This window comes from Protopterus annectens, chromosome 8.part0 (genome assembly GCF_019279795.1).
Source record: "Protopterus annectens isolate FY-2018-M chromosome 8.part0, PAN1.0, whole genome shotgun sequence".
NCBI classification, from domain to species: domain Eukaryota; kingdom Metazoa; phylum Chordata; order Ceratodontiformes; family Protopteridae; genus Protopterus; species Protopterus annectens.
In genome coordinates, this window is record NC_056741.1 from 1,895,095,723 (window position 1) to 1,895,112,719 (window position 16,997).

Sequence of the window (16,997 nt, forward strand, 5' to 3'; positions counted from 1 at the left end):
TCCCCGAGCCTCTACTGAAAATGGACATATATCCAGTTAGACCAGCCCGGTCAACAAATGTAAAATAAATAAATAAATAAAACAAATATTTATACTGTTAAGGGAAATTTGGCCTGGGCATATGGAAACTTCCTCTTCTCTTTTTCACAGGTCTCATTGGACCTTTTATATCCATCGCAGCTACCACCAACTCAAGCAGATGGGGCCTCGGTTTAACATCTCATCCTAAGGACAGCACATACAGGAGTGCAGCAATCCCCTAACACTACACTGCAGAGTGAGTAATCTGATCACCAAGAGTGGGAATAGAACCCACTGCTTTCTGGTCTTCCATCACCAAAGGTGAGCGTACTACCTGTTGTGCCACTGACAATACTTACATATAACAAAAAAATAAACCAATCTGGTGTCACTCTGCATTTTGAAAACATTAAACTGACAACCTTCCCCAGAAAAGGCAAACTAGATGTAAATAAAAAAAGGTTCAGGAAACCATGTACAATCATTTTAAGAAAATTATTTATACAGTTTGAAATGTGGCTTTTATAAATCTGGAATCAGTTAAAAAGTCAGTAGATGCTAGCTTTTTAACAAATACATATTTAATTATTCACATCTTGAAAAATCTACATTCACATTATAGCTGTGGGACGGCAATATTATTTACTCACCCCCATATTGATAATTACATGTCTAACACAATTAAAATAATCACTTTGTAGAAATTTAAGTGCTCAGATGAGCAAACATAAGCAACCTTGAATATACCAGGCTTCTGACTTTATGGACACAGGAGGCTAAAATATATCACCATGCCTGTACGTAGTCACAACCATTACCTTCTCTAGAGCTTGGGGTAATGCTGCCCTTGTCTCCTGGTGATGTAATTACAATTTCTGGAGACTCAAACTCTCCTTGAGTGGTGCTTGTTGATGTGTTAAACCATCCTTTCGATATGGCTGACCGGACATTCTCCTTTTCTCTTTGTGTAGCTGCAAGATTTTCCAAAAATCGAGCTCTGGAAGATTGTCAGTACAGAATGTAAAATGTTCTTCACAGAATAAAACGTTATTGTTTCATCAAAAAGGAAAAAAAAGAAGGGCTGAGAGAGAAAATATCATTCAACTTCAGAAACAAAACATGCTCATCAACCACACCATGCAGAGCTCTTAGTGTTACCTCTGCTGTACGTTTTAGTTATTTCTGAATGATACACAATTATAAAATTATACCAGTATTTGCAATTAGCACACACTCATTATTCAATGGTTGTGCTGTGTTCTCATGCAGCTATACTAAAAACACTGGTCACTGATACTGCTCAACTGTTGTTTATTCCTATAAAGAAGGATCAGAGAGCAATGTTGATCTTTTCTCCAAAAATCAGTTTAATGATGCAATCTACTCAACTGTAGGACATTCAATAATAAAAAAAACAGGCCCAATGTCTCCTAGTCATTCATAAGTTCATCTGAAAATAGAATGAAATCGAAAAATTTACATCAGCAATAAAACAAAACTCGAGACATTTATGTATGAACACAAACGTAGTGAATGAATGTCAAGTTTTACTGAATGACACGTAGAAAAGAATAGAGAAAAAAACAAAATGAAGAAACGCTTACTCCGAGATCTGTTGAACTACAGTCATTGTTTTAACTGTGAACAAAGAGGCCAAGAGTTTTGAAAACCTGTTTCACAACCAGCTAATCCAAACACCATACCGTTAGTATTCTTGTACGGAAGGTTAGAGCACCCTTGTATAGATTATCAAGGAAAGCCATCCTTAATGAGAATTAATGCAATTCATTGATTAAAAACTCTAAGTAATACAAGAAACTACCATTCACCCATAGCATTCATGTATTACTTATGTTTATACCACACACTTTCTGTCAAAAATACTCTGGGAAACCATAGAGTACAATGTTCCTAAAACATTCAGGCCCCAAAGTTATACGTCATTTTATAAAAGTTATTAAAAGCCAGTAAAACTGCTTTTAGAAAAGTCAGAGTGGTGTGGTATAAAGTGAAAAATTTCTCCCCTGTGAACACTTCCAATCTATAAAACAACATTATAACCAACTAAACCAAAAAGATAGAAACAAGATTTGAGTCAGATTGCATTAGCTAGCAAACCTAACATTTCTAAATCATAGTTTGAAAGCATACGAAAATGAATGCCAGTTGAGTTAATCTTAACCTGAACCTTTCTAAGTCAGTTGTAGAAGACAGCAGTGAAGATTATCCAGCCTACTGGTCATTAGCTGTTTTGGCAAACAGCTCAAAACAATTGAGGAAATAATTATTGGATTCTTATTTAAAGAGTTTCCCTGGGTACATAATAATTGTAAACCTTAGGGCATTCTGGAAAAAAAAATAGACATTTATGGTTACTGCTTACTAGTTTGGCCAGACTGATATGGCAGCTGAATTTTACAGATTCTTAATTTAACCCTTAACCTACTTCTGATTACTTTCTTTTCATATGGAGACTGCAAAAAGTAATGAGACCTGAGGCATGGAGTTTATTGCCAGGGTCAGTCCTGTGCTGCCTAGCGGAAATGAAACTGCGAATGTGAGGCAATGCATAATTGTGGTATCGCCTAGTATCTTCCTCCTACTCTAAGAATAGAGATCCTGGAAAGTAACCAAAATGGCAGGGAATAGAATTCATTAAATGATTCAGAATAAAGCATGTACACATAGAGGTACAGAGAAGTGAAAATGAGGGAGTAGACCGAACTGTTAGGACTAAGTAAGAAGAGTAGAGAGAAGTGGGTAAGCGTGGACAGGTATGGCTGACCAGTTTAAAATGATTAAAATACTATTTCACAGACAGGATAATAAAGCCCTGAAATATATTTATAGAATAAATAGTTTTAATTAAATGCATTAGATAGGCTCATGAGGTTTGTGACAGATGTATGCAGGAACAGAAGGAAAGGCGCAAACCTCAGCAGGTCACAGCTCAGCTAACATCAACATTTGTTTCATTTCAAAAAGCATGTTATATACTCTGGTTCTTTAGATGCAGTGGCAGAAAGGATTACCTCTGCAATTGAACTGTTCAAAGTTCCAGGGTACAGCGTCAGTGACAGACTGAAGGCACTAAACAAATCAAGCAAATTTGATCAAGGGAACATCAGTTTTATCTACTCACAGATGATGTATTTCTGATTTACTGATATGAAAACAGTTGTAGAAGATTATTGTCCACCAGATTTGATGTAATTTAGTTTCAAAGAATTTATTTTTCCCCTTTTCAGACAAGCAGCAAACAGAAATTGTGGGAATTCATCTAAAAATCTAAGACAGAGTTGAGTTCACCTTTAAAAGAAGGTATTTTTTCAATAAACTTCAAGTCAGAATAAAAAGTAACTCCAATGTTACAGGCTGTTGCTGACGGATAATAGCTTCAGAAGATGGCTATAGGTGGTAACCAACTGCTGTCCTCTCTCCACTTCTTATTTTAAGCTGTAGCAATCTGACTCATGCATATGTGAGAAAACCTAAAGAAAGCCCTCCTGCCCCACACACACACATGCTTAAAGGAACACGATGCCTTCTTACATAGCAATACTTACTCAAACCTTTTCAGAATTGGTTTGTCCCTAATTACAGTAACAGTGTCCTCTGTCCTAGGAAGAAACACACAACAGGTTTTGTTTCCAGATCTTCTTACTTAATTGAAATGGTCAAGCATTAACTCTCTTGCAGGCCTCACCCAAACAAAACTGATACCCTATTTGGGATGAGAACAATACCTTCATGCAGTGGCATAATCACAAATGCAAGATGCAGTTTACAGGCCAATATGTTGTATATTATGTGTTCTTTTTTTATTATTTAAATGAGAAAATACTTCTGCTTAGCTGCATATGCAAAGTAAGTTAAAGAACTTTTAGAAAAAATTCACTTGTTGGATCAAATTGGTGTTACTAACCAATTCCATGGTATAACAGACTTCTGTGACAGTATTTATTTTTAAATTGCCAACAATGAATCTTTTCCTTCTGTCTCCTAATCTCAAGCACCACACATTACCAGCCTTATGACTGTCACAAACTCAGATCCAGATCAGCAGTGTCTGTCTGCATGGAGAAGGCTAACTTGAAGAAAGGGCTCAGAATTTCAAAGCAGTCAGGTGAAGTCAGAAGACTGACCCAGGGGTCATACTATATTCCAAGTTGGGGGGTGGGTGCACACAGCACTATGAATAAATCTGGTCTTTACAAAACACTTCCCTCAATCTAATTTATGTTTTTATATCTTAGCACCACCCCTACAAACATCTAAAAACAAAACTATAGAATTTTGTTTTTTTTGAGACTGTAGAATTTTCTATCCAGCTTTAAATTACTCAGTCCAAAGATTTCTGGTAGCTATCCTGCATCTTAAGGCAAAATATAGAACTATTTTATGCCAAGGAATTAAGTTGCCTCATGCAAAAAATGCCTCAGTTATAAAGGCAAAACCACAACTTGTCTGTGTTACCACTTGTAACTGTGTGTTTACAAAATAGGCAGTCTTACTGTGGAAATAAAAGGATTCCAATAAAAAAAAAAAAAAAAAAACTAAAAAGTAAGTGCAGTACTTAGCACTGCTGCCTCAAAATAACTATCTTTCCAGTTTGATAAGTGAAATGTGTGCCTTTTTGTGAAGTTTGCATTTCTACCATGTGTTTTTCCTTACGAGTTTCAGATGGGGTCCAATGGTTCCTACAAGACATGCACAGTTAGGGTGACTGACTTGTAATACTCTAGGTTGCTCCTAGCTGTGCACAATGTGTGAGTAACTTGTGATGTACTGCCATCTAAGCCAGCATTCATTTCTTGCCGCATTCCAACTGTTTGCCAGGAGAAAATCTGACTCTCCTTGACAAAGAAATGCACAAAGTGTGTAACAAAGATGGATGGATTGATGGAATACTGCTGGTCATTTCATAAATCACAGAAATGCTAAAAGATATGCAAGGAATGAAAAATAAACAAAAAAATAGAAAAGAAAGATAATATACTGATCTAGAGGTTACTTATCATCAACTTGTAATGTATGCATCACCAATCCTAACTCATATCAGGAAAACAGACCTAAACAAACTATAGAGTCATATTACAATAAAATTGCAAAATTCACAAACAACTCCACTTTTAGAAGTCATCACTGTCTTGCCCTGAAGCAGCTACAGTGGTTATAACTCCCTCAGCTAATTAGCTATCACCAATTAGTCCTCACCTTCAACATAATAAGGAACCCACAGAGAAATCCAGCCCTAAACCAACTTCTAAAGCAATTTTCTGCAAATCGCCCTCTACGCTCATCCAGCAAAACCCTGCTCTGCATAACCAAAGCCAATAACACTGCATGGAAACGTCTGCTCTCCCACACCATTGCTGGGGAATGGAATAACCTCTCCCAAAGTATCTCCTCTGCACCATCCATCTCACTTTTCAAGACATCACTAAAGTCACACCTCTTGCAATCATGGCTCTGATCCTGTATCACATAAAATCTTTTCTGCTCTCCTCCTAACTTGCCACACCTCATCTCCTCACTGCTTACCTCATCTATTCTGTATTACTCAAATATCCCCTATCAGGAACTACTATCCTACAAACTATTTTTACGCTATGACATTTCTCCTGAATAGCATTATTTTCCAGATTCCATTCCTTCATTTTTATGCTTTGTACTTCCAATAGGGAATTCAAAGTTATGCTATCTATATACCAAGCTTGCTCAAATCAAACTAAGGTACCAAAAAAAATCTCCTTGATTGTATATGTGCCACTGTATAGAAATTTTCTGTCATTCGTGGATTATGTGTTGTCATATATAGACATGGAGCTCTGATTGTACATATAATTCTGTACAGAAATTTTTTTGGTTTTGGTTTTCCTCTGGACTCTTAACCAGCAGCCTGATGTCCACGTCTGCATGGTCTCCTGAACTGAGTGCAGTACTCAAAGTGTGGCTACACCATGACCTTCTGGGAAAGAAGACATTACATGTCTTTACTTCTGGACGCTGTCTACTGAAGGAACCACTAACACACACACACACACACACACACACACACACACACACACACACACACACACACACACACACACACACACACACACACAAAATGCACAATGTAAGTACAAATATGTTTTCTGTGTAAACAAACAAGTCAAATACAAATAATTAATTCTGATGCACTTATTTAAAATACTTTCCTGCCTTTTGCTAGCATAACAACTTCTTCTTTAGGCTTTTCCTGGTTAGGGGTCACCACAGCAGATCACATAAAAACAATGGTGATAAAGCCAGTTCTAAGTATAATACCAAGATACATATAACACACATTAATCCAGGGTATAGGCAAGTGTGCTAGGAGTCAGTTTTTTCCTATCATGTTTGACTTGCATGTTTGTGGTCTCTAGACAGCTTTGAAAGGGATGACAAAATTTTAACAAATGTTTTTATAGTGACAAAAGTTACCACTTTGGAAATGGTTGAAAGGTTTGTAGATTGTGTCTTTTCTCTGTGGCAACATGACCTGGAAGTTGAAATACATAAACTGTGTGTATGTATATTCTGGTGGTGCTCGTTATTTTCAAGATACACAAGAGTGATGTGAGAATTATTACGGCACAACATATGGGTGATCCTTCTGAAATTGTCACATTTATTTTATATCCAATTATGTGACAATCAGCGGTCTGACACACTGGGGAGGTATATTGCCATTCAGCTCCATGGCTAGGTTATCAGTCATGCAAAAAGCATCTCAGATGTTGCTTTCTGTATATGGGATGCTATAATTGCTTTCTGTATATGGGATGCTATAATTGCCACAACGGCCTGAAGAAATACCTAGACAACTTACCACTGAATTTTTGTTGCAGGCCCTAACTTTGATGATCCCACCACTGTTGTTTTCCATCTGTTTTCTTGATGTGTTATAGCCCAAATTAAGCAAAGTATGGGGTACAGCAGCAATTCATGACAGGAACCATTACAACTGTTCATGCTTTAAACTAAACTGTTTGCAAATGCAAGTGGCCTCAAAGCACAAGTATGTTAACTAGTGACTGGGAACATCACACAAGTGTAAACAATGCCCACAAGTCCCATTGGTCATTGCTGTAACCAATCAGATTCAGTATTTTAGCATCAAGTGAGATATGGATTGGACAGGCTGTACTAAGAATGTCAACATTCGAAATGCATCAGTGAAGTTTCTTTTTATGAGCTGATACACCTTGCAGTCTGAATGACTCCAGAACATCTCCGAGTTTATTAATTCCATCAGACGTGGACAGTAAAGCACATAATGTGTTCTGTCCCTCACTCTCCCTAGAAAATATAGTAGGGTCTGGCCTTCAGTCTCAGTATATCAGAAAGTGGATTCTGCCTCTTGTTGTTGGCACATTTTGGGAGTCAGTGTTCCAGTAGTGCATGCAAGATCTTTTCAAACAGCCAAAATTGCTCCTGGTGCTAAGCATCTGGTTAAACATTTGGGTGGAGTGGAAAGGCTAAAGGGACCCACACAGAATCTTAAGTACGGTCTGTGGGCTTTGATGACAGGATGTGGAAGAAGGCATCCATCATGTCTACAGCCACAAGAAAGATATATTTTATTAGCATGGGAGAACCATAAAATGAGTACTCAGAACATTTTTATAGCTAAAAAATTCATCATCAGCAGCAGCCCCCTTTTTCCCATTTTTTTTCTACATGGGGTCGGGGTATTGTGCTGTCACCAACTCTCTCGATTCAGTGCCATACTCCTGCCTTCAACACTCATGCCTGACCATCGCAGATCTTCTTTCACACAATCCCTCTACCTCTTTACTGGACATCCTCTCTTCCTCTTACCTTCTTCCTGTCTGTCCCAAATCTTCCTCACCAGATTGTCTTCTGCTTTTCTACACACGTGCTCAAACCATTGTAATCCATTCTCTTTGATCTTTTCTGCAATTGGAGCTACTTTGGCTTCTGCTCTTATATCTTCATTTCTTCACCTGTCCCACAGTGAGCATCCTACCACCTTTCTCAGACACTTCATTTCCATCACCTCAAATTCCTTCAACTGTTCTGCCTTTACTGCCCAGGTTTCTGTACCATACACCATAGTAATAGTCGCACCACTGTCTTTTACACCTTACTTTTCAGCTTATTTGGCATTCTTTTGTTATACACTACACCTGATATTCTATGCCAGTTGGCTGTAGCCCCTCTGATTCTACGTTTGGCATCTTCATTCAGACTACCCTTCTCCTCAACTACCCCTCCCAGATACTTGAAGCAGTTTACCTGTTTCACCATCTTCCCTTCTCTCTCTATTCTCAGCTACTTCTGATTTCCCCAATTTGCTGCCATTATCACCATCTTATCTGTACTCAGTTTCATCCCATGTGCCTTCAGATTTGCATTCCATTCTCCTATCCTTTGCTGAAGTTTTAGCTCAGAGTCTACTTGCACTGCCACATCACCTGCATACAGCAGCTTTTTTGATCCCTCCCCTCCAACCTGTTTGCTAATGTAGTCCATCACCAGTATGAACAGCAGTGGGCTCAGAGCTGAACTCTGATGTACACCCACTCCCATTGGGAACCCCTCTGTGAGGCCGAACACTGTTCATACTTGAGTCATTGGGTCCTTGTACATAGCCTGCACTAATTCTACCAATGTTTCTGGGACTTCAAACCACCACAGTACTGTTCAGATCAGCTTTCTTGGGACCTTGTCATATGCTTTTTCCAAGTCTAGGAATGCCCAGTTAGACACACTCTCCTCATCTCTAGCTTCTTCTCAAGTATCTGTTTCAATGCAAACATCAGGTCAGTTGTGCTGTATCCTGATCTGAATCCAAACTGCTCATCTCCCATCTTACATTCTACTACTCTGCGTATCCATTTATCAATCACCCTCTTCAGAACTTTCTTGCAATGTGATAGGAGTTTTATGCCTCTGTACTGCCCACAGTTGCAGATGTCCCCTTTGTTTGACTGTACACGAGTATGCTTACTCTCCAATCATCTGGGATATGCCTTTCTCTCCACACTGCTATTAGTACCTTCAGGAGCCATTTCTCTCCTATCTCACCCAGCATCATTATCATATCTGCTGTGACCTCATCTGACCCTGCTGCTTTCCCTGACTTCATCTTCCTTAGTGCTGTTCTTACTTCTTCTAGCGTGGGCTCCTCTTCTTCTCTCATTGTAGGCTGTTTCTGGGGCAGTACAGCTTCTGTGGGGATTCCTTCATTCAGAAACTGCTGGAAATACTCCTTCCATATGCCTTTGATGCCCTCTGGAATGGTGAGCAGGTTGTTGCTGGCATCCCTTATGAAGGGTGTCTGACTATCTTCTTTATCTTTCTGTCTTTGCCTTGCAAACTGATATAGTTTCTTTATGCCCCTTACTGAGTCACTTTCCAGAAGCTGGTACAGTGCCTCTGATGCCCTATTCTTTGCTATTGCAACTTCTTTCTTAGATTCTTTGTTAGCCAACCAGTAGTCCTTCCTAGCCTGGTCAGTCTTTTCGATCTCCCACGTCTTCCTACACTCCTCCTCTCTTCTTTTGATGACTTCCTGGACTTCTGCATTCCACCACCAGCTTTCCTTATGTACCTTATTTCCATACCTGGCTCGGCCACAAATCTTTTCTGTAGTCCTAACACATGTTGTTTTTAGGCACTGCCATTCTTCTTCAACTCCACCAATGTCCTCCTCTTCTTGGGGTGCTAGAGCCCTTTGTAATTCCTTGAAATGTTGTACTTTCGCTCCCGTCAACTTCCAGGTCTTCAGCCTGGTCTCTTTTGACCTTAGAGCCTTCTCTGACCACTGCTTGCAGCTGATTGTGGCAACTAGTGGTTTATGCTGTGGGCCAACTGTTTCACTAGGGATGACTTTACAATCATGGATTCTACCCCAGTGCTTTTGCCTTACTAGCAGAAAGTCTACCTGAGATGCATGTATGTGATCTTGTGACTGTCTCTCTTTCTGAACCATGTGTTGGCTACTATCAAGCCATTTGCTAGACAGAAGTCTAGAATGGCTTCTCCTTCTTTATTCCTGTTGCCCCACCCATGTGGACCCAGACAGTCCTCATATCCTGTTCTCTCTGTTTGTCCTGATATGTGTATTCAAAGTCATCCGTTACCAACACCAATTCATGTGCTCCTGCTTTATCTAAAAGGTCCTGCAACTGCTGTCTGAATGCACTCTTTTCCTCACTATCACAACCCTGCTGTGGGGCATAGGCTGAGATTACGAATACTGCCCTATCATTACACTGGAGTCTGACTGCCATGAGTCTGTCATTCATTCTGATGATACCCCTGAAGCCTCTCTCTCACCACAATTCCTACACCATTTATAGCCTGCCCTCCACCTGAGTAGTAGACTCTGGATCCCAAGCCAAGTGGTTTTGCTGCACTGCCCTTCCATCTCGTCTCTTCGATACATAAGATGTACAGCCTCCTCCGTATCATCACGTTATCCACTTCCAAGCTGTATCCTGTCAGTGGAACCTACATTAAGTGTAGCAGCTCTCAGTTGATGTTTGGCAGGTTGGTTGGTTTTTATTCTTTTGCTGAGCAGAGCTATCCCAGGTAACCCAGGCTGGGCAACTAGACACCGGCCAGCCAGTAGCTTATTGACCCAGGGCTGCTGGACTTTATGGCTGGCACACACTGACCAATAGAGGCACATATACCCCTCCCACCATTAGCAAGGGCCAATGTTATGGGTCAGAGTAGGCTGGGGTCCTCAATCCAATTATCACTGGTAACTTCCCATGCCCATTTTTGGTGACATTAGTCAACATGACCAAATCATCTAAAGCCATATTTTACACCATTGAGTGGCTAACCCTGCCACAGTGAGCAGTCTGTGATTCATGTTCTCCTATCTTGAGTTACTGCACATCACAGTAGATGCCCAAAGCGGTTGGTCTGTACAACTCTTCCCTCTACAGGGCACCATGCAGAGTCTGTGCTGCCGCCCACAGCTGCATTCATTGGTAAGTTTGAGATGGAAACACTCAATATGTTTTTTGGACATGAGAGAAACCCCACAGAGACACAGGGAGAACATGCAAACTCCAAACAGGCATTGGTCGGAGGTCAGGATCGAACCTTTCACCTTGTACATGGGAGGTGAAGACATTAACCACTAAGCCATCTGGTCCGTCTAAAGCTAAAAAAATGCTAGCCAAAAAAAATCCAAGATGTGTCTTTGCCTCTCTTCAAAGTGTGTGTGTGTGTGTGTGTGTGTGTGTGTGTGTGTGTGCGCCTGGGGGGGGGGCACCAGTAAAACATCTTTATTAATTCCAGTAGCAAAACCACTTCTATGATTCTGCAGTCCAAGATTTTGGGCAGGATAGGTATGGCTATATCTAAAATGAAATCACTCTCTTAATTGAGACACGAAAATAAACTTCACCGTAGTTCCACATTAACAAAATAAAAATGAACATAAAAAATACTAGAAAATGTATAATTTCCTTAGGCAGGGGCTGCACCCCCCTCTTCACCACTAGCATGGTGGGTTCTGTCCTAATCTCACTATATATTTCACATGTTTCTCTACTCATGTGACCACAGACGCTGCATAACAGTACCTGGGAGAAACATTACTCAAGTACATATTAAGTGTTGACAAAACAGAGGTCAACAAACCATATGGCCAGATGCAGAAGTCTGTAAGGAACGGAAGGCAAGCCCAGAAAGGAAATATGCAAAAGAATGGAATTGCTGACCCTCTTTAAATTCTATAATGTAGCATGTTACACAAAGAAGGAAAAGAACACACACACTCTCTCTGTCTTTCTCTCATAAACCAGTCCAAGGTCAGAAAATCAGCTTTTCCATAAACCCTAGATTCTCTTACCTAGGAAACTGGTGACAGCTGGTGTGTGTGTGTGAGTCGGTGTGTGCATGTATGGAAGGGGAGGGGGCAATAAATTCATCTAGTCAGCATTGCTGTTGGAACACTACCAGGCATTAATATTCTGCCCTGCAGCCTGAGTGGCATTTTTTTCCCTAAATACTTGCTGTTGCTTCTCATACTCTCTTGTCCACTTATATGAACTTGACTAGATTCTACAAAAATGTTGTTACTCATTCAATTGTTTCAGCTACACCTTGCTACAGCAGTTTTAGAAACTGTTAAGTTGTTTTGCTGTACTTAAAATTTCTATGAGTTTCTTGGGAGGGTGACCAAGGGGGTAGAAGAGCTGAATCCTGAGCTGTGTGTCCCTCCTAGTCACCACATCCATGGTATCAGCCCTGGCTAAGTCCACTGCAGGACATATCTTTATTTAATAGAATGGCTACCTACCTTTCCAAGCAGCCTCAGTTAGTCTGCACAGTCTTTCTTTTAGTCAATAATACATTTAACAATTCATCTCAACATGTCTCACTGCTATTTTCTCATATGGGTAAGGCAACCAACTGCTCTAATCCCTTATGTTTTTCCTTATTATGTACATCATCTTACCAAACATGTCATGCACTCTACCTTCCCCATAACTTTGGGGAGTGCCGGACACTGGCACATACTGGAGTACCACAGCAGACTATATTAGTGGAGTTTGCATAAATATTTGAAATTCTCTTGGCCCTATAGAAAAGTTTGGCCAATTGAGTGCAGACAATTGAATCTGTTTCCAAAGAATTATTAAAAAGGCACCATTAAATATGTGCAGTACCAGAGCTGTAGCTGAAGGTTTAGGTTTCTCCCTATCTAGGAGTTCAAGAAAACTTTCTTCTGAAAGGTAAACAGCTTCCTGATTTCTCAGGTGCAGTATTCAAGGTTCGTAGCTTTCAAAAAGACATTTCCCGTAGCAAGAGCACTGACACAATTATGTCACCATCATTAGTACTGTAATCTAGTGGATGTGGTCAAAGTTAAAGCCTCCTCCTCCCCAGGTCTCTCTCCAGTAATCCTTCTGGTATGATAGCTCTTCAGCAAACATTTTATAAATGAATGTAGAAATGGGCATTACGAGTACAAGACACTCACATTAGTATACTTGATAGTAGTGCGACCATAGTTACACACCAAAGAATCTCCATTTAGAAGTAAATCCACTAAAATCTACAGAGCTGGGAAAGAATGGAATCTGAAGCAACTTGCTACAAGAAAACTGGCATACCCACACATCCTGGAAAAGCATCTGGATGTAATACAGTATATAAACTGTACAGGTCTGACTTTCCTCCTGGGTGGGTATACTACTGTCTGCCTCTGACAAGGCCATCATATGTAGTGCTTAAGTTTGTGCAGATACCTGGATTGGAGGCACATAAACCTGCATCTCTGGTGTCAGTGTCCATAATCCTAAGTAAGGCCTGCAGGATATCAATAGCCACTGTCCTTTTAATCTCCTTCACTAGGACCTTTTGAGTTTCTGCACCATATGATGTTTGAGCTCTTTCCATGGTGATTTCAGCCATATTTGTTTTTACTTTCAGAGCTTCAAGTACAGTACTTGCTGGCAAAGACAGGCATCCCTTAAGTGCAAGCCACTTTTTGTGATTAATACCCAAAGAGTACTCACTATTACACCAATCGTACAATGCTCACAATCTTCTATGTCAAGGTGCTGCCACAGACAAGAATAATCACAGGAAGAAAAAGTCCTTCCTCAGAAGAATATGTCTCCAGTTGTTCATGGCTTTTTTTTACAGGCACATCATGTCAAGCTGCACTGGTTCTTCTTAAAAGCTCCCCCTGTTCTGAACTTATACATCCCAAAGTCACTGTTGGAGAAAACGGAATATTCTGAGAAATGTCTCTGACTTAGCATATAAAGTCCACATTTTTGATCATTCAATCTCAACATTCAGAGACTTGTACTAATGAGTCTCACAATATCAAATAGTTACAGTCCCTTTTAACAGCAGAGTTTTGGACAATGTCATCGGTGCAAAAAAGTAACCACACACTTCAAGGATACCTGACTGCTCATGAAATCTATGTGGAAGAAAGATGTTTACTTGTAGATTACACCCCTTGTATAATTAATTTTGACAACAAACCTTGTGAAGAACACTTACTATATCACATAAAAAAATGGATAAATGACAGGATCACCTTACCTGAATAAGTTCCAGTGTCAAAAACAGTTCAAGAATTCAGACTTGCATGTGATGCACGTGACATCACTGGTCTGGCTCGAAGAGGGGAAGTGTTTACTTCCAATGCATTTGGACAAGGCATTAGACTTTACCAAGCACACATGGTTGGGTAGGAACACTGCAGGAGGCTGGATGAATGACTGATGATAAACTATTTGTATCGTGGTCCAAAATATATGATGCAGAGGGCTCTTGTGAGGGGACACTGTGAGGAATAAGAAAAACGATAAGCACAGGACTACAAGGGTCACATTTGGGTCCAATGTTCTTTAGTCTGTTTCTAACATATCTGAGAGACCAGAGCACAGGATCAACTTTAATGGAACATGGGTACAGCAGTGGAAATTTTGGAATAGCATCACAAAGGATTTAGGAAAAGTAAAGCAGTTCAACAAGGAGGAGGCAGCTGAGGTTCAGAGAAGACATGTGTGAAGCACTGCATTCCAACCACAACAACTGTGGTGTAAAGTATCACATGGGGGAGGGGAGCTGATGACAGCACAGTAATGGTGCTGATCACAGTGGGTGCAACCAGTCATATACAATGCAAAGCCATGGCATGCAAATGTCTTTACTGGGGAATGTTTTGCTCAAGACAAGGAAGTAAGTCTTCTAACTTAAGACACAATAATAACAATAAAATGTTTATAAAGGAACCAGAAAAGAAAGCAATTACACCCATTACGTTTTATGCTTGTTAAGAGTACTGTGCACCTTTTATTATCTAATAAATATGCACTTCACTAGAAAGGCTATTTCTAAAATTTCTAGCTATACTGATGTTGATCACACATCTATTAGGGTACTAAAGAGGAGTGAGTTTAAAATGGTAACAACAAACTCTTGGGAATAAGTCCTCAGGGGGATGTACTCCAAAAGCAAATGGGTGATCTTCTACCTCTACTGATCCTTGGTTAGACAACACCCTGAGCATAGTCAGCAGGTCTGGAGGCCAAATAAGGAAGGGAAGGTCAAGCTTCTGGGAGGAATCCAAAAGAAATCTGGCCAAATCTTCAGTGGGATAAAGGAATATGACCAGTGGTTACAGAGGCATTTCACTAGAAACCACATAAGATTAGGGGGGGGTTACATGACTGCACAAAATGATGTGAAAGGGTCACCCTGAACCAGAAGTACTGAAAGAGGACATGTTAGTACAGGCACACCATTATAGTGACTAACTGCTCCCTGGATCTGCAAAAAAAAAAAAAAAAGGCTTCATAGAACAGACCATCAGATTGGATGGTGGGAAAATAATTCAACAGAGGTATTAAAGACTGCATGAGACAGGTAAAGAAGGAATTAAGGGAAAACAGGGATAGACAGGAGGCAAAATGTTGATGCACTGACAGGTCAGACTAGAGAGGCCTACTTTATCCTTTCTGCCATCAGGCACAGCCTACATGATGTAAAGTGACAAAAAAGTGGAAACTCAAACAGGTTGGTTAAGAATATGTTCAGCTTATCCAGCAGGGAAATGAGTAGAAAAAGTGAGACAAGCAAGACGTTTCTGTTGCCAGCATCTACTTTTCATGTAGCGTCATGCATTAAATACCATATGAAACTCATTATTCCTTCTTTTTACTCATCTCTTTTTAGTTACAGTCATTCCTGTAAAGTTTAAGCTACTGCGATCTGTCCCAAAATCACAATTATCATTCCAGCCTTCTAGTGAACAGTGTTTTATGCACTTTTTCTGTGATTGCAGATCTAATGCACGAGTAATGAAAAAGCAATGTGGGATGTAGTTAGAGTTTATGTCACCATGACAATGCACATACTGCACTCTGTCGCTATGGCAACATAAGACGACTAGGGTCTTGACATATCAGTGGGAACAGTCTTCTTGGGATATCTTCACAATGTCTTCTTAGGGAAGCTGAAAGTTGCAGCCTCTAGGTTGGAATACTATACGCCTTCCAGTAACTTCCGGTGTTAAGATATATCAATATATCAAGGGATCTTATGAGGTATATGGGTATAGCCACTGCCAGCTACTGTGTACACAGATGGAATAGAAAAATGTTGTATGCAGATGTTGCATTCTGGCTATTAATACTGCAAAATGACTCATCCCTGCAAAATCCTTAGTTCCAAGTGCTGAACTCCAGAGGTGACAGTCTCGGGACACATCTTCCAAAAATAAATAATGTGTGTGATTTTAGAAAACAAAAGCTCTACAACTCATTACGAACAAAGAATGTATATTTTAATATATCTTACTGTATTTTATTTTGTCCTGATCAATTCTGAAACAAAGCTAATAAGCCAGGCACTAAAAAAAAGATCAACTCTAAATGTTAGTTTTGTGTAGCCTTTACAGCATTCACAGTTGGCACACAAAGTGAAAACAGTTTAAATCTATGCCCACGATGCACTTGCTCAGCAAAAGGAACGCATCAGCACAAGCAAAAGAAAGCAGATATACTTTGAGTGAAGTTAAGAACAGTTTTATTCAGTACCATATATGGGTATTACTTTGTTTTTCTTTGACTAGCAGGAACGATCCCATTCCTGAATAGTATAAAAGAACAGCATGCTGCCCTATCACTACTTACCAGTGCACGTCTGTTTTCTGAAGTCTGAAAAAGGAAACAGCTTATAAGCAGCCAGGAATGTTAAATAGAAAAGCAGTACAGTACAAGGCCAGTTAAAATGCAGAATTTTTATTTAACAAAAAAGAGGAAAACAGAATTTGAAACAAGCAGTCAGGAAAAGTTTCTAAAGAAAATAAAGACTGAAAAGTGTTATAGTTCATCATGCATTTTGCATAAACACTGTTTTGACCCGTCATTATTATTAAAACAGTTACAAATCTTAACATAGAGAAAAGTACATCCTTCTCAAAGGATCAGAAC

At 39.7% G+C, this 16,997-nt stretch overlaps 1 protein-coding gene across 8 annotated transcripts in view; it reads right to left on the reverse strand.

The window, feature by feature from the left end:
* FHOD1 (formin homology 2 domain containing 1) overlaps positions 1–16,997 on the reverse strand; it is a 1,546,190-nt gene that overhangs the window by 267,469 nt on the left and 1,261,724 nt on the right. For 3 of the 8 annotated variants that reach the window (XM_044081391.1, XM_044081389.1, XM_044081387.1), the window contains 3 exons: positions 16,698–16,721; positions 3,588–3,641; positions 840–1,018 (listed from right to left, as the gene is read on the reverse strand). In XM_044081391.1, coding sequence (XP_043937326.1) covers positions 840–1,018; positions 3,588–3,641; positions 16,698–16,721 — 257 coding nt within the window. The remainder of the gene's footprint in view (positions 1–839; positions 1,019–3,587; positions 3,642–16,697; positions 16,722–16,997) is intronic. The other 5 variants (XM_044081394.1, XM_044081395.1, XM_044081390.1 and 2 more) reach the window with 2 other exon arrangements.